General features: G+C 42.8%; 1 protein-coding gene across 1 annotated transcript in view; it reads left to right on the forward strand.

Moving 5' to 3' along the window:
• Positions 1 to 23,729, forward strand: part of syne2b (spectrin repeat containing, nuclear envelope 2b) — a 144,122-nt gene that overhangs the window by 19,681 nt on the left and 100,712 nt on the right. Inside the window, exons 11-44 of the mRNA XM_065472070.1 lie at positions 459 to 596; positions 864 to 1,028; positions 1,182 to 1,294; positions 1,554 to 1,722; positions 2,639 to 2,735; positions 2,856 to 3,049; positions 3,282 to 3,446; positions 4,125 to 4,265; positions 4,381 to 4,482; positions 4,618 to 4,794; positions 4,887 to 5,045; positions 5,153 to 5,926; positions 6,299 to 8,536; positions 8,774 to 8,908; positions 9,168 to 9,293; positions 9,928 to 10,115; positions 10,316 to 10,397; positions 10,588 to 10,661; positions 10,801 to 10,924; positions 11,065 to 11,364; positions 11,814 to 12,409; positions 12,558 to 12,713; positions 12,942 to 13,092; positions 19,462 to 19,620; positions 20,018 to 20,185; positions 20,329 to 20,430; positions 20,560 to 20,760; positions 20,861 to 21,068; positions 21,519 to 21,631; positions 21,715 to 21,917; positions 22,056 to 22,163; positions 22,435 to 22,714; positions 22,860 to 23,189; positions 23,318 to 23,647. Coding sequence (XP_065328142.1) covers positions 459 to 596; positions 864 to 1,028; positions 1,182 to 1,294; positions 1,554 to 1,722; positions 2,639 to 2,735; positions 2,856 to 3,049; positions 3,282 to 3,446; positions 4,125 to 4,265; positions 4,381 to 4,482; positions 4,618 to 4,794; positions 4,887 to 5,045; positions 5,153 to 5,926; positions 6,299 to 8,536; positions 8,774 to 8,908; positions 9,168 to 9,293; positions 9,928 to 10,115; positions 10,316 to 10,397; positions 10,588 to 10,661; positions 10,801 to 10,924; positions 11,065 to 11,364; positions 11,814 to 12,409; positions 12,558 to 12,713; positions 12,942 to 13,092; positions 19,462 to 19,620; positions 20,018 to 20,185; positions 20,329 to 20,430; positions 20,560 to 20,760; positions 20,861 to 21,068; positions 21,519 to 21,631; positions 21,715 to 21,917; positions 22,056 to 22,163; positions 22,435 to 22,714; positions 22,860 to 23,189; positions 23,318 to 23,647 — 8,766 coding nt within the window. The remainder of the gene's footprint in view (positions 1 to 458; positions 597 to 863; positions 1,029 to 1,181; positions 1,295 to 1,553; positions 1,723 to 2,638; positions 2,736 to 2,855; positions 3,050 to 3,281; positions 3,447 to 4,124; positions 4,266 to 4,380; positions 4,483 to 4,617; positions 4,795 to 4,886; positions 5,046 to 5,152; positions 5,927 to 6,298; positions 8,537 to 8,773; positions 8,909 to 9,167; positions 9,294 to 9,927; positions 10,116 to 10,315; positions 10,398 to 10,587; positions 10,662 to 10,800; positions 10,925 to 11,064; positions 11,365 to 11,813; positions 12,410 to 12,557; positions 12,714 to 12,941; positions 13,093 to 19,461; positions 19,621 to 20,017; positions 20,186 to 20,328; positions 20,431 to 20,559; positions 20,761 to 20,860; positions 21,069 to 21,518; positions 21,632 to 21,714; positions 21,918 to 22,055; positions 22,164 to 22,434; positions 22,715 to 22,859; positions 23,190 to 23,317; positions 23,648 to 23,729) is intronic.

Below are 23,729 nucleotides of genomic sequence, written 5' to 3' on the forward strand. Positions count from 1 at the left end.
TTTGTTTATCTGTTTGTTACCAGACAAACAAACGAAACAAACTGTGAACACAGGCTAGTGTTCACAGTTTTCAAGAATCATTTTCAAATTTTGTGTGATTGTAGATGCCAATAACAGCTCGAGCTGATTTTCTTTTGGTGAAAATCGGGTCAGGGTCCTGATCATTCCTAAGCATTTGACTTTAACCTTCATTGTTAGCGCCCAAGAGCAAAGTTGAGATTCAACTTCACTTTCAATAAACCATACTGATCTAATATATCAGATGGAGAGAGTTATACAACACACTTTTTATTTTTTTCATTACAGTGCCCTACACTGTCACAGTAACACCGTAATAGGCTGGCATCATCATATTGTAATAAAATTATGAAACGTCTAAATTTTGGCACAGCCTTTAACGTTATAAACTGACTTCACATTATAAATTTGTCACTAAAAAAGTATTTTCCTTCCCTCAGGTATTTCAGACCTTTCTGGTGTCCTTTAATGAGCAACGACGGCCCATCATGCCTTTGTTGACGGCCATGAGACGAACCACAAAACTGAGCGACGAGCAACGGACTCTTAGAGAGGCGTGGGATGCTCTCACAGAAAAGGTTAGTTTTTGTTATTTTTTAATCAGACTAGAGAACCTTATAAATGTTTAAATATGATCTATAGTCATAATACTGTACTGTACTAATATAACACTACAGCGCCATAGCAACACAGACTCTTAAACACCCTAATCTGTTACATTACGGCTGATGTGTTATATTTGTCTGTAAATGCTTGTATATTTGTACATATTTGTGTATTTGTTCACTGCAATTTGAAGACATTTACTTTACTTGTGACTTCCTTTTCTCTGTGTGTTCATCTAGCTCCGTGAGTACAAAGTTGCTTTAGATATGAGTCTTCCAGCCCCCTTGGACACAGTAGCCCGCTGGCTTTTGAGAACAGAGGAGGCTTTGGCTGAGGAAGATGGCAACCCTCAAGACCACGGCCGTGCTGCTGATGAAGCGAGGGAGAAGCACGAACTGCTCAAAGTAATCATTTCCAACTTTAAGATGTACTGGGAAACAATGTTGCTGATCTTAGCAAAAACTGGTTTCTCAGGCTCTTTGTAGACAGTGAAATGTAAATGTTTGCAAGCATATAAATATATATGTGCATGCTGTCTCTGCTCGTTGTTGCTTTAGGCTTGCCTGGAGGAGATGCCACAGCACGTGAAGACCTTCCAGTCCTTCCAGAACATAGATGAGTACGGAAACATGATGATTCCTACTGACAAGATGGATGAGCTCAAGAGGAGGTGAGGGTACTTTCTCCAGTGGCCTGTGTAATGTATGCATGCACAAACTGGATATACTGTTGAAGAGTATATGAATGAATTTCTTAGTTTAAGCTGAAAGTCATAGAAGGACTTGTGCTGTCCTGACCTGGGACTGGATGTAATCAAGATCACTGCTTAACCTGAGAAAAGCATCTTATAAAGTGATAATTTACTTTCTGAAGTTGATGCGGTTTTATTTTTTAGTTTCTATTTAAAGTTCTGTTGGCATCTTCATCAGATTTACCAGCGTCAGAGTGACTGCCAAGTATCATGGGATCAAGCTAGAGTACAGAGAGCATCGCCACACTGTTTTGGATCTGTTGGGGCAGATCAGGACCAAGCTTCGTGTCTGGAAGAGACCTTATATCTCCTCAGAGGCAGTCAGGGTGTTGCTGCAAGAGTGGCATGTGAGTAATCTTTGTTTAGTCTTTGTATTTTCAAAACACAATTTAATAATTGGGGGTGTGTCAATGCGTCTTAACATCTTTTTGTTCTTTCTTTGTATATATATGTTTATCTGAGCAGTTCAGTCATTTCTGTTGTTGGAGTTACTAATCTTTCTTGGGGTATAATTATAAATTTGGACAATATCTATATATCTATGTAAGGCCACATAACAGAAATTCTAACCAGGATGCAGCTAAGATAAACAGATTCTGCACATAGTATCTTAATATACAAGACACACTATATATAAGACGGGCAAAGCTTCCAGGTGTGAAGCCAGTGAGGAAGTGCCTTAAATATGCATTTTATCTAAAGGCCAGCAGGGGGCGCCTTCTGTGTTTGCAAACAATGGAGGTTCATAGGAAAATGGCCCTTGACTCCTATGCTCTACACCCTCGGTAAATACTTCAGTTGTGATCTCAAGTAGTAGTTTGAAGTCATAATGAGTACTATATTCATAAATTAGGGTAGGGTGTGTTTTATCGCAGGCCTGACTTGTGATTCGCAAATAACTACTGAACATGGGACGTGCCCATCGGCGTCTCAAGTTTGGTTTTGAAATGTCAAGATAGCATCAGTGAAAATTCTCATCTCAAGGCCTGACATTGGAACTTTGGAAACCAATGGATGTGTCATGTTGGGTGTGTCCATCTTGTATATACAGTCTGTGATATACAGTGAAGATGTCCAAAATGGGTTATTGTAAATATTTTTTTTCTCAGGGTTTTCCCTCTGGTTCTAGTGGTGAATTTTATTCAGAGTTTTTCTCTAACTTTTTCACTAGTTTATCCAAAAATGTTCCTTCTACTGTGTAAAGGGCATGGATGTTACTGTTGACTGACAATTTTAATTTGTATTTATTTTTTTTAAACTCAGGAACTCGTAAACACACAAGAGCTGCCTTCCATGTTGGAAACGGCTATTCGTAAGCTGAAGCAGATTTCTGAAAAATATTCAAGCAAATCTGCCCTTGGTAAGTACTGTGATACTCTGTAACACATATTTTGTATTTCTTCATTTATATTAATATTTTTCATTCCCTATTACAGTAAAAGTGTATTATTTTATTTCATATTATTTCTTTGCTCCATAGCTTCAGATTATCAGCATGTCAGTCAGCAGGTGAAGCAGCTGGAGGAGGACACTGCTGTTGTTTTAGAGGACGTGACCACAGTGAAAAGCACAATGGGACGGGTTCTGTCTGCCTGGGACTCGTACAGCGACTCCCTTAGTTCCCTGCAGGCTTGGCTTGAACAGTGCTCTGCAACACACAGCCACAGACCTGAGGTATGAGTAACTCATTAAAGTATTATAACTGTATTGCTCTACGATAATAAATATGTCATAAACAAGCTAGTATAACTTGCTTTGTAATAGGGGATCAGTCTGTTATGACTTGGAATAACAAGTCAAGTAAAAAGTCTGCAATAATAACATCTAAATAAAATAATATCTACATTATCCTTATAGATGATATATTTTAGTATTTGCCATTTTATTTACAAAAATTTCTATTAAGCTGACCTCCGCATCCATGGCTGAGTGGGGATCTCGTCAGGCCCACCTGAATGAGGTGGGGAACTTCCTGATTGAGTCAACGGATCCTCAGACCAGCAGGAGCCTGGCAGAGGAGCTTCGAAAAGTCAACATGCAGTGGGCTGAGTTTGTCAAGAAAAACACTTTGGTGAGTCAAAGATCAAGGAAAACCCGATTTGTGTGCTTAGATTCTAAAACACCTTTATGACAAAGAATTTGGAAATGTTTGAAGACTAAATCACACAAGCTATTTTTTTGTTAGAGAATTAATCAGAATATTTTCCTCACATGAATTTACTTAAAATTGTTATTTTTTGATAAAGTACCCACCATATGGCACTCTAAAATCAACTTTTTATCTGTGCTTTTATTTTTTACAGAGGGTGTTTTTATCTGAGTGTATAGCTTTGTTCTTCCAAAGTGTTGGCCTAGTTTCTTCTTTTTATTTGGCATTATGCGACTAGAGGCAGCAGTGATTGTGGCAGCCTAATGTCTCATGCGTTTGGAATTTAAATGTGATTGTTCTATTGAAACAATGATTCCTAGGGAGTGACTCAAAGTTTAAAAACAGTGCTCCACCTTTACCTATTGTATGCAAGTAGCTGGACTTATACTCTTTTGAGTACAGTTGCACGTTGAACAAGTGTTGTCAATGTCATAATTAACATAAGTGAAAAGAGATGGAAACTTCAAACTGTGCTGTGTCCACAGTAGATTAACATACAGTAAACAAGCACTTTATGAAATTCTGCTACTAAAGTTTACATCATTGAATTATTAATAAATTATCTTTGTTATTTAACATGTTTATTTGTGTTTTTTCCAGGAAAACACTGGTGAGCCAAGTGAAGTTACCCATGTAAACCCAGAGGAAATCAGAGCTTTGATCAGAGAGGGCACACTGATTCTCAAAGAGCCTCTGGATGTTATGGCGGGTCCTTTACGCACCTACAGGAAAAGATTACAGGTAGGACCAACGGCATCACTAGCAAGTCATTGCACTTTTTCAGCTCTAACGATTATTTTGATTTAAATGACCAAATTAAATCTTTCTAAATTATTGCTCAATTTCTGCTCTTCAGTTTATAATGAGGAAGATTAAAGACGTGGATCTGGATGCTTTGGCTTCTGTCCCAGAATGCCCAGCAGATCAGTTACAGAAACTGAGGCTTGCAGTACCAGAAGTATGAACGATTTCTCTTCTTTTAAAAGAACTATTATGATTGTGGTCATGAAGATTAAAATGATTACATCTGTTCTTTTTTTTAAATCAAAGTAAGTTTATCTGTCCTTTGCTATTTTTCTTTAATTGTCACCAGGTTATGCAGACATTATCTGAGGCAGAAAAGGTTTGTGTAGAGCTGCAACACAGTGTGTCTGGGCTGGACAGTCGATTGGCTGAACTTCTACATTGGGAGACTGAAGCCAGGGAGCTCTACCACCTGCTGAGGGCCACCGATCGGCAACAAAAACAGGTCCAGACCTCACAAGCCAGGGTGAGATGAATCCCTGCATAGCAGTGTTGGCTTTTAAATCCTTTCATAAAGAAACATTTATGATTATTTGAAACTAACATTTTATTTTCCAGGTCACTATTTCCCGTGGTCTACAGCTCGAAGGTCAGGTAGTCACAGAGGAGCAAGACCTGCAGGTGATCGTATCGACAAATCAGAAGAGCTCTCCCATCCATTACCTCCATGCCTCCGCTATGCAGGATCGAGTGCGAGCTGCTGTTGCTCAGTCACAGGCCAGTTGTTTTTTTTTTGTGAAGTAACCTTGTTAGACAAGTTCTGACCAGACAAAACAGTATAATTTAAAGTACTTTATTTCTAAGGTGCATGATGTCACTTTTAGGAAGCAGTTGGTATGCTAAGCAGCCTGGGTGCCAGACGAGACAGAAGCAGAAGTCCTCCAGCAGGACCTCCTTCAAAAGTCTTTATTCAAGATAAAGCAGTGCCTCAACATTTGAAACAGTCAGACACCAAGCATACAAAAACCTTTGTGCCAAAGATAGTGGTACAAGATTACAAAGAAGAAAAGATGACTTCTCCTCCAATGCCATACACCTACGCAGAAGCTGTGAAGCAGACCAGAAGAAAGTCACCACCAGAAAGTCAGTTTCAAGCTTGGCCAATGGCCACTGCACAAAAGACAACAGAGACTCCAGATCAAGGACCACAGCAAGACCTACTCCAAGAGGGACTTAGAAGACAGGTGGAAATTAAACTGGGACAGAAAGAACAGGAAGAAATGAAGCAGGAGTATCTTCTGCAAGAAGTTCAGCAGCAGGAGATGTTCCCAGTGCAACCACAACCAAGTCAGCCCAAGCAGGAGCAAAAACAGGTACAACAGCAACAAGTTCAACAGCATGTGGTAATTAATATACAAGTTGAACAACAAGTTAAACAAAGACCAGAATCCAAAGACCAGACTCCACTTCAGGAACCAGCTGTAAAGAAAAAGGTTCTAAGTTCCCAGGAGCTCCAAAGCAGAAAAGCTCAGGGCATGAAGAACCGGCCATGGCTTCAGAAACCAGCTTTTCCAGAACAGATCACTCCAACTCAAGAGCAGGATTTGACTCAAGATCTAGTTCAAACTGGACAGACACAGTCAGTAGGATCAGTTCAGGTAATTTCCCAAAATGTAGCAACTACCAGGCTACAGTATGAGGCCCATGCAAAAATTACTAATCAGCCACAACAACAGCAAAAAGTGGAACAGAAGCAAACACAGCAAACTGAAAATCTAGAGCATCAGCAGCAAGACAAACTGCTACATCAACAACAGCAAAAAGAGCAGCATCAGCAAAAGGAACAGCAAAAACAACAACCACAAGAAACTGTAAGACAAGCACAACGAGAATCAAATACCAAAAATAAATCACATACTGTAACCTTGAGTCAACCTCAACCACAAAGAAAGGCCCAAAATCAATCACAAACCAATACTATGGTTCAGTCCCACACTACTACAGATACACAGCAACCATGTGTTCCTCAGTCCCATGACTCTGTGAAGAAACAGTCATCAACCAAGCCACAGACCCAACAACAGCTCCAGCCACAGGATCAGGCTCTGGTTCAACCAGCTGGTCCTCAGCCATCTAAGCAGCTACAGGTACTACCCCATGACCAATCTGTAGCTCAAATCCCAATATGGGCTCAGATCAGACAGCCTTCCACTATTCAGGCTCCACTGCAAGGCCCAATTCAGCTTCCTGTACCATCTCACATTCAGGTTCGTAGTCATCCACAGTCATGGGCTCCTGTCCGGCCCCCTTCCCCTAAGCCACCAACCCAGGCTCAGCCTCCGATGCATACTCAGTCAACAAACGTGGACCAAACCCATGCAAAATCAATGAATGATCCTGAAATTCACCCTCAGCCCAAGGTCCAACCTCAAACACACCCTCAGCCTAAGACCCAAGTTCAAATCTATGCTGATCAGTCTGAGACCCATCCCCAGTCAATGCCCTACCCACAAGCCCATGCTCAATCAATGACCCATGTTCCAACCAATGTTCAGCCAATGGCCAGGCTAAGTCAGGCCCAACCATTGACTCAACATCCAACCCAAGCCCAACCTATACTCCACCTTCAGGGTCATTCTTTGACTGATCCTATGACTCAGTATCCAACACATGCACAGGCACTGGTCCAGCAACAAGGCCATATTTCACAGGGGCACTTTCAAGCTTATACTCAAGTCAGATCCTCAGTCCCCCAGTCTATCCAGCATCCACAAGCTACAGTGCAACCTCAGCTATACTCCCAGGGTTATGCCCAAGCTCAGTCCACATCTCAGCAGTGGATAGATAAACAAGAAACACAAAATCAAGCATTTCCCCAGCAGAGTCACCCTATCCCGCAACCATACCCTCAGCAAATGGGCCAAGCAACACATTCTCAGGCTTATCCTACAGTTCAGACTCTATCACAGTGGACCCAGCAAACGCCCCAGATTGCCCACCATAGGGTTTCTCATATGGGGCCATCATATACTCAACCGCAAATGCACCCTCAAGCTCAACCCCAACCCTGGACTCAAACACAGCAGCAAATTGGGCCCCAGAGTTCCATGCATCAACACACCCAGATGAGAGCTTCTAACTTGGTTCAGCCACAACAAGGCCAAGTTCAGCAACAGACTTGGGTTCAACCACCACTGCAAGTGCCATCTCAGTCTTATCAGCAGCCTCAGTCTCAGCAGTATGTACAGGTCCAGCATCAACCCCAAGCTCATCACCCTCCACCTCAGATTCAAACACAGATATCTCTCCAGTCACAACCATCACATCAAGCCTATCCTCAGCTTCCTTCACAGCACCAGCAACAAACTTTGCAGGCCCAGTCCCAAACACACGTCCAGGCACAGCCATTAGTTCAAGAAAAGCCCTTTGCCAGGACTCAGGGGGCTCAATCTAATATTCAATTCCAGCAGTCAACTTCTCAGCCCAAGCATCAGCCCCAACTTCAGCTACAACCAACGATTCAGTCACAAACTCAATTAAAAGGTAACTCACCTCTACAGCCCAGACCTCTACAGCCAAAACAGGATGTTGAAATGACACCTCAACTAATAGTTCAGTCACCAATTAAACACATACCTGGATCACAGCCACAGCCCAAACCCGAATCTCAATTGCCAACACAGCCAAAGGCTCAGTCACTAACTAAAGTTAATGTTGAATCACCCCCTCAACCCAAGGTGCAAGCCCAACCTCAATTACAACCCACAGTTCAATCACCAACTCAGCCCAAAGTTCAGTCACCAGTCCAACCCAAAGTCCAACCAGTGTTCCAACCCAAATCTCAGGCACAGTTATCCCCACAGCACCATCCTCAGTTTCCGGTGTCATTGCCTCCCACGGCCCAAACAGTGCCACAGTCCAAGACTCAATCTCCCACACAGGCAAGACCTCAGACTCAACCACTTGACCCACCAAAGACTGAAACCCAGTCTCCTTTGCAACAGAAATTTCAACACTCCCAGACTATTCTCGTCTCTCAAGTCAATGTGTTGCCTCAAACCCAAGCTGAGTCACCAGATCTTAATATCAAACCTCCTGCTCTGGCTCAAGCACCTCCCCAGGCCTACACAGAGGCCTACACTAAGGCACAGGCTTTAGCTAGAAATGGCTTTGAGGAGGCCAAACACTGCCTGCAGGCGCACATCCTGGAAGCTATCAACGTCTTCAAAGACAGGCGTGTATCAGCTGAGCAAGCTTCAGTAAAGGAGGTAAGTTTAACCATTGGCAATGACTTCTGCACATTTAATATTTAGTGAATAATCATGATTGATAAGTTTTATTTGCCAATTTTTGCGAATTTACAAGTCTCTTTAGCTACCCTACATTTATAGCCACATTGTTTGATGTCTTAAATAAAAGACATCAAACTTAAAAAATCATCCAACAACATGAAATACAGTTTCTGTAGAGGAGTCATAATGTAACTATTTTGTGTCTAAACACAGAAAACTCTGAGGACACTGGATCCAGAGTTGCTGGAGGAGTTCTTGCGAGCAGCTAATGGTATGGAGGCCTTTTGTACCCCCTCACAGCTCAGAGACATGGAGTTCTTCACCCAATCTGTCAGGACACAGTGGGAGGTGGGGATTTTAATTTGTATGAATAGTCAAATGTTCACTAGTTTTTTAAAGACATCTCTCAGTTAATTGCATATGCATATTTAAACCACAAACTAAAACTGGTCATTATTTTATGCCTTTGAAGCCTGTTTTTAAAGGAATGTTAGCAAACTGACACAGATGTAAACAATTCATGTTATTAACCTTTTAGTCAATACTATCTTCTATCATGTTTCCTTTTTCATATATATATATATTCATTGTATATATTATCTCCCAGGCTCTCAGAGCTGAGATCTCAGGCTTTTTGCAACAATTGCAGTTTGAAGTAACAAGGAAAGACTTTAATGCAGCAGTCCTGCGGTGTGAGATGCACTTAAGCACCAGCTTAGAAAACCAAGCTCAGGTAGCTAAATGACCAAAGCTGAACTCTTGGCAGGGGTGCTTTAAAGGATGGGTATTCAGCCAGTTTTCTCTGCTCTGCTTGTCTAACTTTGTCTTTTTCCATCTTCTTTGTATGCCTTCAAGGAAGCTGTCAGTGGGAAGGGTAATAGCAATACTTTATTCCAGCTGGTTTCTAAGAGAGTGCTGTTTTAGCTAGTTTTGTTTGGGTATGTTTACAGTTTCATACACTTTTTATTATCTTAAGCTGAAAACGACAAACAACACCATCATTATCAGGACCTTAAAACAATGAATTAAATGAAAATATGTGCTAATGAAGATGAAATCACATCTTCTCTGTAAGCTTAAAACAGCATTCTTTTATGATTTTATGCAGCACATCTGTTGCTGGCTGCCATCTGGGGTCTTGCTCAAATGGTGCAATGTATCTGCCAAACCTTCTTTTATGATATTGGATGCTAATAAGCAGGTCACACATATAACTAATTTATAGTTGTATAAATATAATAAAAATGCAAGAAAATAAATAAAAAGCTTAACAAAAAAAGAAGATTTGGCTCAATGGATCGCCTGAAGTCAAAGCAGCTCTGTAATGCCTTTGTGCTTACTGTTTTCACATTAAAATCATTCAACAGGCTTGCTTCTCAGCAGACTTTGCTGAAGCAGAACAGCACCTGCAGGCATTGAAAGAGTTGTGTGACACCCTAAGCCCGGAGGATGCTCACCGCTTGGCTCAGACGCAGCTGAGGGAGTGTGAAAAGAGGCTGGCTGCCATCCAGCATCAGTTCAGTGGAGATCAAGACACACCACTCCCTGAATCTAGGTGAGGCTTTCCATAGAGGTTTCAAAACAGCAAAGACTTGGCATGCAATCTTCAAAACAACCTTTTTTATTCCTTATTTAATTCTTAATACTGAGTAAAACGTTTGGTTGTGCATGATTTATGTTGCAGATATTGTATTAAGTTACATTTATGTTTATTCAAAATGTAGTAGAAAGTTTAAATCAATTTCAATTGTGTAGGATTCCTGTTGCCTTCACTGAGGATCCCAACACACAGAAGGAGCCTACCAAACCAAGTGACAAACCTCAGGCCTTAGCTGAGGTATGATTCACTATTATTAAAAATTCTTATTAAAAAGATTCTCTCTAGATTTAAACAGTCACAGCTCCTTTAACACATTTTAAGCAAGAAGAAATCCAGACCAGTCTTTGAATTTAAATCCTGAAGCTGATACTGGGCGTGTGCAGATGTGTCTGAAATAATCGCTAACATCCTGTTGCTGTTTTTCCAGGTGACCCAGGTGACAGTGAAGACAGTTGCTGTGGAGAGAAGGGAGACTGAAAAGCAGATGTCTGTGGAGGAAGAAGTAACCAAAAAGGAAGCTTTAGAAAGGTGAAATTTAGTTGTCTTGTGTTTTATAAGCAAAGGCAACATACAAATCAAAAAACAGGTTGGATGGTTTTATATTTAATCCTTAAGTTTAGTTATTTTTGGTTTAACTCTCCAGATATGAGAATGCTAAGAGGGCTCTGCAAGCCCAACTAGCTAAAAATGAACAGAGCATCAAGGATGTCCCCTCTGACTCAGTCTCTCTGAAAGGCCTGCATACACGGCTACAGGAAATACAGGTACAATAACGTTATAAATACCACTCTGTCAGAAACAAACTGGACTGAAATATAAATGACATGCTATAAGAACCTTTGAGCAAAATGACTCAATCCCCACAACCGGCCAATAAACTTGAGTTAAATTCCTTTCTTCCTAGTTCTTGAGACAAGAGACTGAGTGTCTTTGGTCTGAGTATGCAAACCAGTGCTCTCAGTATTCCCAGCTGAGTGGAAACACTTCTCTGGAGCAGGAGAAAGAAGAGCTGCAGGAGCAGTGGCGCACCCAGCAGTCCAACCTTCAGAGGAGAGGCAGCTCGCTGGGCTCTGCACTCAGGCAGATTGACTCCACTGAGAATCACATGGTGGACTTCACCGACCGCCTGGACCGTTACCTGAGACAGCCCAAAGACATCACTGGCTTCACACTGGCCAACACTAACATTCTGAAAGATATAAAGGTCTGCTGTTAGCCATACGCAATTTTCTTTTGTTTAATTTTGTCTGACACACAAATATTGTCTAAGCACATGTGTTAACACCTATATGAAGATTTCACACGGCTGGAAAAAACATACTGGTCAATAACTGGATCATTGAAAACAAGCTGAATGCATCTTGTACACATAAACAAGCTACTGATTTAGCATAAATCTTACAATTTGGTGTTTAATATTTATTATGTGTTGGATTTCCTAGTCCCCTGTATCATCAACTCCTAAACACCACAGTACAGATAGATTTTAGACATCAGTGATGCTGGCCTTTATAAGATAAATCCAATAAATCCAAATTCTTAGAGATATAAGAATGTTTTGGGGGGGGGTTTAAAAAAAAAAGAAGATGTAAATCAATCTCACTTCTATGGGCATCTCACCTCACACTACACCTTGTGTGTTTTTTGCTAAAGGAACTGGATGACAACATACAGAGTGAACTGGACCAGTTGTCCCGTCTGGACCCTGAATCCAGCGACTTGGATCCCAGAGAACGCTTCCCTCTGTCCCGTGAGTTTGAGGCTCACAAAACCAGCTTGGATCAACTCCGGCAGCAAGTCCGGAAGAGTGAAGCAGCTGCCCGTGCCCTCGACCGATTTCTTATGTCGCTGCGCACTGTGGATGAGGACATCTCAAGTATCCCAGGTCCACCCTGTAGTGATGCTGTGGTGCTGCAGGAATGCCGCTCCAAGTTGGCTCTGATAAGTCAGAGCATTGACAGTTTGAAAGAGAAGGCACCTCAGCTGGATTTACTCCTGCAGGGAGCTCGGCTCACAGTCACAAGGGATGGTATCCCAGCCTCCTGCCTCGATATGGTGAATGTCCTGGTGAGAAGGCTGGATGAGGCTGACAGTGGGCTGGTCAGCCAGCAGAAGGTCCTTCAGAAGGAGACCCAAAGCAAAACGCTGGGCCTGAGGAAGAGGACGATGCTGGGGGAGATGAAGAAGCTGCAGGATACGATTGAAGCACAAGGCCTCAAAGAGCCCACCATGCCTGCGTTGCAGCACAGGTTTGTCCTTTTAATGCAATAGTACTTTTGCTATCCTGAAGCAGTTTTGATATGTGTAAATGGGAAACTACATGTAGTCCCAGAATGTACCGTTTAGATTTTGCAATATATTTGCAGAATTCAAATCTGAATTTGTTGCACTTTCCAGGCTTCGTGCCCTCTTGGATTTAGAAGGCCAGCTGCAGGCTCAGAACTGTGAGCTTCAGAGCCTCCGTGAAGTCCAAGAGAAGCAGGGAGGAGGAGAAAATGTCCTTCAGGAGCTGGAAGCTCAGTGGAAGGAGACTCAGCTGGCTTTTTCTGACAGGTAACGTCGGCACAAGAACCTTAAATTAAGACTCTGTCTAGAAAGGTGCTATATAAATAAAATTTTATTTATTTATTATTTAAGTCATTAATGAGCAACACTGACTTATATGCTGTCCTCAACTGCTAGAAATGAATGCATTTAAGTTCAAGTAAACTTTTATTATGTTTCTCTTTACATTGCAATCCGAATGCTCAAATCTTCCTTGGTATTTTCTCACTCTTGCAGAAGGAAGCAGTACAGCACCCTGTTGGAGCTTCTGAAGAAGTTCCAGACCTGCCGGAGTCTCCTGAGCAGCACCATCCAGAAAGCAGAGCAGGCAATCAGCGATAAGGCATCCTACATGGGGAAAGACAACCTGCAGAGGAGTATGGCAAAGGTAGGTGTATTTTGTCACAACCCGGCTCATAGGAAGTGACAAACAAATGGGAGACCACACACAGGCTTCTAAAGGCTGTAAGACATATTTAATGAAAATAAGGTAAAGTAACTTAAACACAATTTAAAGGACATAACAGCCATAACTGAAACTCCAAATGAACAAGACGGGAGCCAGAGACAGAGCCAGTCAGAGCGAGAGAGAGCCCCCAGCTGGTTCAGTCAAAGTGTCTTTTATATGCACTGGGACTGGCCTCCTCAGGTGTGCTGCATCTGTAACTGGGTCAGCTCCACCTACCTGCAAGAAACAGGCAACAGAAAAAGCAAAACGCAAGGCCAGCCCACTGGCCGTCACACTCCCCCCCATAGAACAGGGTCTTACCCTGAGTGGACAAACACAATCATTTACATTATGAATTTACAGCTAGAAGAACATGTACACATGTACACCCACGCAACACCTTTCGCCATGCTCAAAGTCCTTTCATCTTCAGCACATCTCCAACCTCAGCAACCTTGGTACCTAGGAGCAATTTAAGAGGAAGGAATACGATACTGGAGGGGACATACTTCAAAGCATATGAGGAGGGAAGCTGCTGGTTACAAAGGGGCACGGGACAAAGCATCTGCCAAGACATTATCTTTGCCCTTAATGTGCTGGATGTCCAAACTGTAAGGCTGCAAAAAGAGAGCCCACCGCATGAGCCTCTGATTTGGGTTCTGCAATGAGTTCAAGAAAGTGAGAGGGTTATGGTCAGAAAATACCTCAATTGGCCGAGCAGAATCCAAATATACTCTGAAATGCTGCAAGGCCAAAATTAATGCCAAAGCTTCCTTTTCAATGACTGAATAATTCAGCTGATAGGAGTTGAACTTCTTGGAATAGAAGCTAACTGGATGTTCAGTACCTTGCTTGTCAGCTTGGACTAGAACAGCACCTGCACCAATGTGGCTTGCATCCACATACAGCTTGAAGGGCTGATCCAGACGAGGTGCTAAAAGCACAGGTTCAGAGCACAGTAAAGCTTTTACATCCCGAAAAGCTTGCTGGCATGCTGCAGACCAAATAAACTTTACTTTGGCCTTCAACAAATCAGTCAGAGGAGCAACCACTGTTGAAAAGTTTCGACAAAAACAACGATAATAACCGACCAGACCCAAAAATCTCATGAGTTCTTTTTTGGTTACTGGAACAGGGAACTCTTTGATGGCCAACACCTTTGCATCAACCGGCCTCACATAACCTTGGCCCACAACCTTACCAAGATAGGTCAGTTGCTTTTGCAAATTCACATTTTGCCAGGTTGATAGTCAGATTTCCCCAATCTAATCGTTCAAACAGAATGCGAATACGATCCAGATGATCCTCCCAGGTGCCACTATATACCACCACGTCATCTAGGTAAACAGCACAGCCTTTCAGCCCATTAACAACCCTATTCATGAGTCGCTGAAATGTAGCTGGAGCATTGCGTAAACCAAAACCCATGACTGTATATGAATAAAGACCAGATGGTGTGATGAAAGCAGATATTTCCTGAGCTCTGGGAGTCAGTGGCACCTGCCAATATCCCTTCAACAGGTCAAACTTGCTCACATATTCTGCTGCACCAACTCGGTCAATACAGTCGTCAATATGAGGCAAAGGATAGGAATCGGGTTTGGTCACTGCATTTACTTTACGAAAGTCTGTGCAACAACGTGGTGATTTATCAGCTTTTTCAACCAACAAACATGGGGAAGCCCAGTTTGATGATGACGGCACTGCAATGTTGTTTTCCAACATGTACTGAACTTCCTTCGCAATTATTTTACTCTTTTCCTCAGAGACCCTGTAGAACCTCTGCCGGATTGGTTTTGCATCACCCACATCAATATCATGCTCTATCAAAGTTGTTTTAGAAGGCGTATCTCTAAACAAAGTTGGATAACTTTTAATTAATGCAGACAGTTCTGCACGTTTGTCAGTAGGCAAATGGCCCAACAGCACATCCAAGTTCTGAAGAGTTTCTGAATTCTTCAGACGACCAAGCAATAAAGGATCATCAGGTGCTGCCACATCCTCCCCCCCACAAACTGACTGCGCCATTGTACAAGCAGTCAACGCTGGACTCGAAGTGGAAGGAGAAATGAGAGAGCCTGACAGACCGACGGACAAAGGACGAACATGATATGGTTTCAACAAATTAACATGGCAAAGTTGATTTCTTTTCCGGCGATCTGGGGTAGCAATCAGATAATTCAGTTCAGACAGTTTCTGTACCACGGTGTAAGGCCCAGCAAACCGTGCCTGGAAAGGTGACCCTGCAATCGGCAGCAAAGCCAAAACCTGGTCACCCTCACTAAACTGCTGCTCTTCAGAACGCCGGTCATGAAAATATTTCATCTTGACCTGAGCCTTCCCAAGGTTCTGTTTGGCCAACTGACCTGCCACATACAGTCTGTGCCGAAAACCATTAACATAATCTATCAAATTCACTGGTGGTTCACCTGATAACCACTTATCACACAGCACTTTCAAGGGTCCCCGAACTTTGTGGCCAAAGACCAAGTCATTTGGACTAAACCCAGTACTCTCCTGGCACACTTCTCGTGCTGCCAACAGAAGCCACGGTAAACCTCCCTCCCAGTCACTCCTCATCTCTGTGCAATAGGCACGTAACAAGGACTTCAGCGTTTGATGGAAGCGCTCTTAAGCACCTTGGCTCTGTGGATGATAGGGAGAGGCTTTGTTATGTGTAATATCCAACAGCTTAAGAACTTGTGCAAATAGACTGGATGAAAAGTTTGATCCCTGGTCACTCTGGATAATCTTCGGTATGCCAAATATAGAAATGAACTGTGTCAATGCCTTCACCACAGACTTGGCTGTGATGGTACGCAGTGGATATGCAGCAGGATAACGCATAACCTGGCACATCACAGTCAGAAGATACTCTGAACCAGATTTTGATCTAGGAAGAGGGCCCACGCAGTCAATGATCAAATGTTCAAATGGGTTACTTACGGCAGGGATGGGACAAAGTGGAGCAGGTTTAATAGATTGATTGGGCTTACCTACAACTTGGCAAATATGGCAGGTTTTAATGTAAGCTGAAACATCACGCTTAAGACGTGGCCAAAAGAAGTAGCGCAAGATGTAATTGTAAGTCTTCGTCACTCCCAAATGCCCAGATTTGTCATGAGAACACTTCAACACCTCGTCACGGTATTTAGTCGGAACCACAATCTGGACAACTGGACGTCCAACATAGTCCAACCCTTGCGGACTCCACTTACAGACTAGCACATCCTCATGCAGAAAATAACCCGAGGCCGCACTTCTAGCGTCAACACTAGGTTGCACCCGGTGAAACAACTCAGCCAAAGAAGCATCAGCATGCTGTGCTTGAACTAGCTCTTGTTGGGAAGCTGACAAATGTTGAGGAATAATGAAATCTGGTTCAACCTGACACTCTTCTGCTTGAGTTACAGGCTCCGCATCCCTTTTAGCTGCAGCCCTTGTAACAGCACAAGCTACAAAGTCAGACAAACCCTGTTCACACTCATGGGACTCATTCAGAACTCTAGATTTAACAGCCAAAGAACTGTCAGCCCAGACTCGATTTCCAGCCAAATCATTGCCCAAAATCACATGTACGCCCTCAAGTGGCAAAGCAGGACGAACACCAATGCAGATATCATCATCCACAAAACTGCATGACAGCCTGACTTTATGCAGTGGAGCACAGATAGTGGTTAAACCCATGCCTTGAACAAGTACACACTCACCAGTATCAGTAACCTGTGAAAATGGTAACACGGAGGCTAAGATAAAAGAATCCTTTGCTCCTGTGTCACGCAAAATCTTTACAGGAACTTTATGAACATCACCTGGGAGTGATACAAACCCATCTGACTCAAAATCCTCAAACCCCGAATAGCTCTCTGAGTCAGACTTAGTCAAAACTGGCATTTCCGGAGAGACTGCTGAAATTTCGCGTGCAGGAATGGTAAGAGCCGCAGGCTGAACCTGTTTGCCTGTACGCGCCAACTTGTTTCTCAACAAGGGACATTCTGCTTTCCAGTGTCCATCACCATGGCAGTAGTTGCAAGCTTGACCAAACTTACTGGGCTTCACAGCACCATTGGCCTTCGCAGGAACCGATGACATAAATTTAGTTTGACCAAAAACTCTAGCAGGAGCACCAACTGAAAAACTGTTTCTACCAAACTGCCCCTTATGTGCCAAGATATATTCATCTGCCAACTTAGCAGCGTCAGAAACTGTTGTCACTTCCCATTCGGCAATGTAAGTGGCAACCTCAGGAGGAACACAATCTTTAAACTGCTCCAATAACATTAACTCACATAAATCCTGGAAAGTAGACACTCCCAGTGCAGAACACCATCGGTTGAAGTGTTTAGTTAAATCCCTCGCAAACTCTATATGCGACTGCTTATCAGACTTCCTCCATGATCTGAAACGTTGACGGTAAGCTTCTGGTACCAACTCATACGCTTTCAGAACTGCATCTTTAACAGTAGCAAAACTCTGGCAATCAGCTGCACTGAGTGCTGAATAAGCTTCCTGAGCCTTTCCAGTCAAAACAGACTGTAACATAATGACACAGTCAGCTTCTGGCCATCCTCTCAAGTCGGCAACGCGTTTAAAAAGGGTGAAAAAGGCATCTGGCTCTTTTTCATCAAATTTCGGCACCAAACGCAAATTACGCACAACGTCAAAAGTTTCAATTCCTTGTGGAGAAGACTCTTTAGCCTCCACACCACCTGATAACTTGCCCGCCTTGATTAGGTCTAGCCGATACTGCTCTAGCAGTCTTTTCCTTTTCTAAAGAATGCCTCACACGTTCTTTCTCAATGCTCAGCTTGTCTCTTTCCATTTGTAAGAGTAACAACTCCTTTTGCTGCTCAAAAGACAAAGCAACGGCAGTTGAGACCACAGACTGATCAACCTCTGCCACTAAAGCCTGCATTTTATGTGGCAACACGCCTATCTTTACTAATGCAACCTTTAACACTCCTTTAATCTCATCTTTCAACCGTTTATCCCCAACATCGACATCATAATGTTCAACAAGTTTCAACAGTTGTTCCTTTGTACAACTATTCAAGAGTTCCTCCGATGGAGACTGCACAAAAGCATCAACTGTAGCCATAACAGCAAAGTATTGATCCTTGAAATGCAAGTGAAATCAGCACTTCCCCACTAACTGCCTAACCAAAATCTACGTAACTGAAGCCTAGTCTTCATGCAGTTACTTACGGTGGGTACTTATGCACTAAAAACCGCCAGAAAGAGAAAGGCAACTGCACAAACAGCGACCCCCTCAATTCTGGGGACGTGCTCCCGAGACGACTGCTCTAACCGTGTTCACCGCAACAGAAATGTCAATGAATGAGTCTCAAGAGAGAAACACTCCTCCAACCTAACAGGGAAAGCACTGGTTTTAACTTATGCACATTCAATAATCAATACAGCCCATACGCTCCAAAGTTGACACAAGACAGCACATCAACACTAGCTCCACCAAACCGAAGCCTATAGCAAAACATCAGTGTTAACATGACTGCCTCCCCTCAATCCCCCTAACAAAATGGCCTCCCAAACAAAACACACAGCAAACCCAGAACACCAAACCACCACAAACAACCAAACGCAGCAGCAATTAACTCAACAATTGCCCACAAGGCAAGACCTAGCCAAGACACAACCAGACAAAGTCAGCCAAACAGATGAAACCAAACAGCACTAGTTGCAATCAGCTGCAAACAGACCAGCTCCCAATCAAAGGATAGAAAGCTCACCAAACCAGGATAAATGCAGGGACGAGCCCCCATTTGTCACAACCTGGCTCATAGGAAGTGACAAACAAATGGGAGACCACACACAGGCTTCTAAAGGCTGTAAGACATATTTAATGAAAATAAGGTAAAGTAACTTAAACACAATTTAAAGGACATAACAGCCATAACTGAAACTCCAAATGAACAAGACGGGAGCCAGAGACAGAGCCAGTCAGAGCGAGAGAGAGCCCCCAGCTGGTTCAGTCAAAGTGTCTTTTATATGCACTGGGACTGGCCTCCTCAGGTGTGCTGCATCTGTAACTGGGTCAGCTCCACCTACCTGCAAGAAACAGGCAACAGAAAAAGCAAAACGCAAGGCCAGCCCACTGGCCGTCACAATTTGCATTGTGTTTCAATATATTCTGACTCTTGTATTGGTTTCCTAAAACAGCTTAAGGGCATTTGTTACTGTATGCACTAAAAGGAATGAACCAGCAGATGGCAGACACTTTCTAAATATCAGATTGGTGTGCTCGGTGTGCACTTACAAGTGCTGTATGTTAACACGTGTACATTTGTTCAGGTCTGTGATATTAAGGAGGAGCTGGCTGGTCTTGCGGGGCCGATGGAAGAGATGAGAAGTGTTTGCAAACAGCTGCAGACTGAACTGAAGAAGTTTCCAGACTGCAGTGAATCTCCATTTGAAGCAGAGGCTGACACGCTGATGGACAGCTGGCTGGACGTATGCATCTATGCACTGACACTTATAGATGTCATTCTTGTAAACAAACAGAGGAGTTCTACTAAAACTGTACATTAAGCATGCTGGGAAGGAGACTGATCAGACTCACTGACACTGACAGCTTAGTATCTGAGTTAAAAATTATACCTTCACAAGCTTGTTGGATTTTTTAACATCCTCAGTAAATGGCAGTATTTTCACTGGGTGTCAGTCTGACATTGATCTAGTGTTTCGTGTCTCCAGAACAGCTCTGTCTGTGACAAATATTAGAAGTACAACTCAAAGTTGAACAGAGAAACTAAAGTCGTAGCTGGATCGTGGTTGGAATATTTCTATTTATATATTTCTATATTGCTCGGCTTGACTAAATGTTAATGATTTTTTGGTGCCCCTGCAGGTGACAGAGAAGACAGATGCCTACATGGATAACCTACGAGTGGGCCTGGAGCTGTGGGAGAAGCAGCTGATGCTGGGAGGAGAGGTGGACAGCTGGGCCGGGGCCAAACTCGCCCTGTTTGCAGAGAGCCATGCTTTCTACAATGAGCAACAAGTACTCACCATGAAGGTACTGAAGTAAAACCTGATATTTTTAACTGTTCTTCAATCATTTTTCTACTTGATTTTAAGCATCTGTTAATTTGAAATAATTCCAGTTTCACTTTTTGTGATTTTTTTTGTCTGTACATTTGTGTATTTTGTTGTGCTCAGGATGAAATCCAGGCCAATGAGGAGAACATCACTCATTTTCACAAGAAGTCTATTGAGATCCAGGAGATGCTGCAAAGTCAGGAAGCTCCACTGGAGCTACAGGTGAGATGAAACAGAGACTTTTACAACACCATTTCATTTTATGTAGTTATTCATGCGTAAACTTTTTTAAAGAATTATTATTTCCCCTGTACCATGCTTCTCTTCTCATTATTCCTCTGTTCCGTGTAGGTAATGGAAACCCAGCTGAGAAAGAGAATGGAGCAGGTGAAGGAACTGTTTACTGACTGCACAGATGTCTTTGAGGAGCTAATCGCTGTGAAGAAGCATCTAGCCGAGAAAGTAGAGGATTGTCAGACAGCGGTAGAGAACATCCAGAGTCGTATCAACGAGATTAATGCTTCAGGTCCAAATGTGGAAGCCCAGATACAGGTATGCAGCTGTTGGACAGAGATGGACAGCATGGTGCTCCTATACTAGTGAGTTCTCCTGAATGATCACCACTTATAATGTTTTGTGTCTCACGCTGCAGGATCTGTGCAACGACCTGGAGTCTCAGGAAGAGCAGGCTGAGGCCGTGTTGAAGGAGGTGGGATTGGTTTCCAGTGTGGCCAGCCCTCAGGTGCTTGAGGCACTCTCTGTTGACTGCAGCAGGCTAACGGAGGCAATCTCGCGCACCAAAGACATGATCCAGCTGAAGAGAGAGGAGAGGGACAAAGGCCTGCTCAAGGTTATCGGAGGTTAGTATTGAAAATGTGCTTTTAATCAGTTACTTATCAGAGGTCTGGCAAAAAACATTGAGTTAGCAAATACAGAGAGAAGACAAGCATAAATCACATATAGGCACAACATAAGCACAACAAATGAAAATGAACCGTGTTTTTAAAAATGGTTAAAAAATTAAAGCAGATTAAATAAAAGACTTTTGGCTATTAAGGAAAGATTAACAGGATAACAGGCCTGATACTGTCAGCGTAACTTTTTCTGGCAACCACTGGACACTAACATCACTCAGACCGGGATCTCCACGTATCTGATCAACAAGCAGGATATTGTCTTTGTTTCTCTTTTGTTAAATAGAAATTTCTATATATTTGACTCAGATATTAGAAGGCAGGGACATGTTTTGGTCTCAGTATTCCTTAATTCAATTGTGTGTGTGAGTAATTTAAAAAAAAAAATGTTCCCAGATGAGAAGCAGTCATTCGAAGAATGGTTCCAGGACTTGCAGCTAGCCGTCAATGAGTGCTTTGAGAACCCTGAGAGTAGAACAGATGTGGAGACGTTTTTGCAAAGACTGGCTGTAAGTTGATGGATAATTTTAAAGCTAGATAGATGCTATAGACTCTTATATGACAGATGGATGTTCATGTTTTCTTTCATCAGAGTTTCTTAAAGTCCAAGGATGCAGAGAGACGTCTTGACCAGCTGAAAGATCAGCTGGAGAGAGGCAGGGAGCAGGTTCCACCTCAGCAGCTCTCTGAGTTTACTGGGTGGATGCAGGAGCAGCAAGAGGAAGTGGTTACGTTCAGAACCCACTGCCAAAACCGGCAGAAACAAATGGAGTCACTGCTCAGCGACTTGGACAGGTCATTCCTGCTTCTACTAATATAATAGCTATACTGTTAAACAACACACGTGTACAATGTAAAACATTTTCTTGAGCATTTCCACAAACAGAATGTTTGGTTTTTTTTGTTTTTGTTTTTGTTTTTTTTTAAATATAGTCTGCAGAAGCAGCATGACAGCCTTCGTCAGTGGCTTCAGAACAAAGAAAAACAGTCTGTGGTGCCTGAGAAAGTCAAACAACTTCTGAAAGACCTTCAGGATGAGAGGTGATCCTCAACATTCATAAAACCAGAACCAGAAATATTCCATCGCACAAGCAGTAAAGTTTGCTGACCTCCAAAGATATGCACAATCTCTAATTTTTATAGTTGTTTCATGTTAACGGAAAGAGTCAGAGTAGAATAGAGTTAAGCACAACATAGACCTAAACCTGTCTATTACAGAAAAATTTGGATGCATAATATGCTGCGTGAGGATGTTATCCCTTCTATTTCTTTTGTATACTGTCTTACTTGTCTTTGTCTGTCTGTGCAACAGTGGAAGAGCCGAGACCCTCAGTGAGCTGCTGGCATCAATACGCAGACAAGGTGTCAGATCTGAGAGCCTCCTGAAGGACGCTGATAACTTGATACAGCGCTACAGAAACCTGGAGGGCAGGATGCTGAATCAGGCTGAGGCCCAGATTGTGTTGGATGGAGAATACAATGTGTTTAATACTCAGGCAGAGAGCACCAGGACTTGGATCAGTGAACTATCACAGCCTCTCACCACTCCAGACAGAGACACCAACATGGAGGAGATGAAGTCCAAAGCACAAGTTAGTGAAAGTGGTGTCTAATCTAATAAAGCTTTCTTCTGAGAATATTTTTGGTGTATTGTTAGCTCATCTCTTAAAATATTAAAATAATGATATTCTGTCTGGAGTTAAAAATGTCGGACATGTTTTATGATTTTGTCACCAGGCCATCCTTAGCTGCAAACCTGAGGGAGACTTTAAAGTGAGCAGCTTGAGACGACAAAGCGAAAGTCTGTGTGAGAAGGAAGGCCTGGACGAGTCCAGGAAACAAAGTGTCCAGCTGTTAGTTAGAGACACAGAGAAACAGTGGACGACAGCCCTGCAGGCTGCTCAGGAGGCTCTCAGAAAGGCAGAGACGCAAGCCATTTTAGAAAAAGACGTTGAAGCTTTCCAAACCCACAATGAAAGTGTCCAGTCCTGGATCAGAGACCAGGACCAGAACCTCAAGTCTATCAGTGGCCATGTGCAAGTTGAAGAAAAGCTGCAGGCAGCACAAGTGAGTGTAAATTGACATGTAGATGAGTTTGGTAAGGGTGGGTTGTAGTTTGTAGAATCACTTGTACGGGCTTGTCTTTCAAGGATCAAAACAAAGTGGTTACCTAACAGGGTATCTCTTCTCTTAAGGCTTTCCTGAGCTCCAAGCCTAATGGAGAGTCAAAGATCCAAGAGCTTAAGCAACTGTGCCAGAGTCTGTGTGACAACCAGAGTTTGGATGAGAGCAGGAAACAAAAGCTTCATGATGCAGTCAAACACACAGAACAGGAGTGGAGGAAAGCCTTGCAGGGTGCTGAAGAGGCTCTCAAACAGGCAGAGACTGAAGAGGCCACTAAAAGAGATTTTGATGCTTTCAAAACCCAAAGTGAAACAATCCAATCCTGGATCAAAGAGCAGAAGCAGAAACTGCTGTCCCTCAGTAGTCATATGCACTTTGAAGAAAGGTCCGAGATAGTACAGGTGAGTTTACAAGTTGGGACCTAACTTCAAAATATATTATAGAAACTGATGAAACTTGTAAAACTTATAAAACTGATATATG

The sequence above is a fragment of the Pelmatolapia mariae genome, linkage group LG16_19 (assembly GCF_036321145.2).
Source record: "Pelmatolapia mariae isolate MD_Pm_ZW linkage group LG16_19, Pm_UMD_F_2, whole genome shotgun sequence".
Taxonomy (NCBI): Eukaryota; Metazoa; Chordata; class Actinopteri; order Cichliformes; family Cichlidae; genus Pelmatolapia; species Pelmatolapia mariae.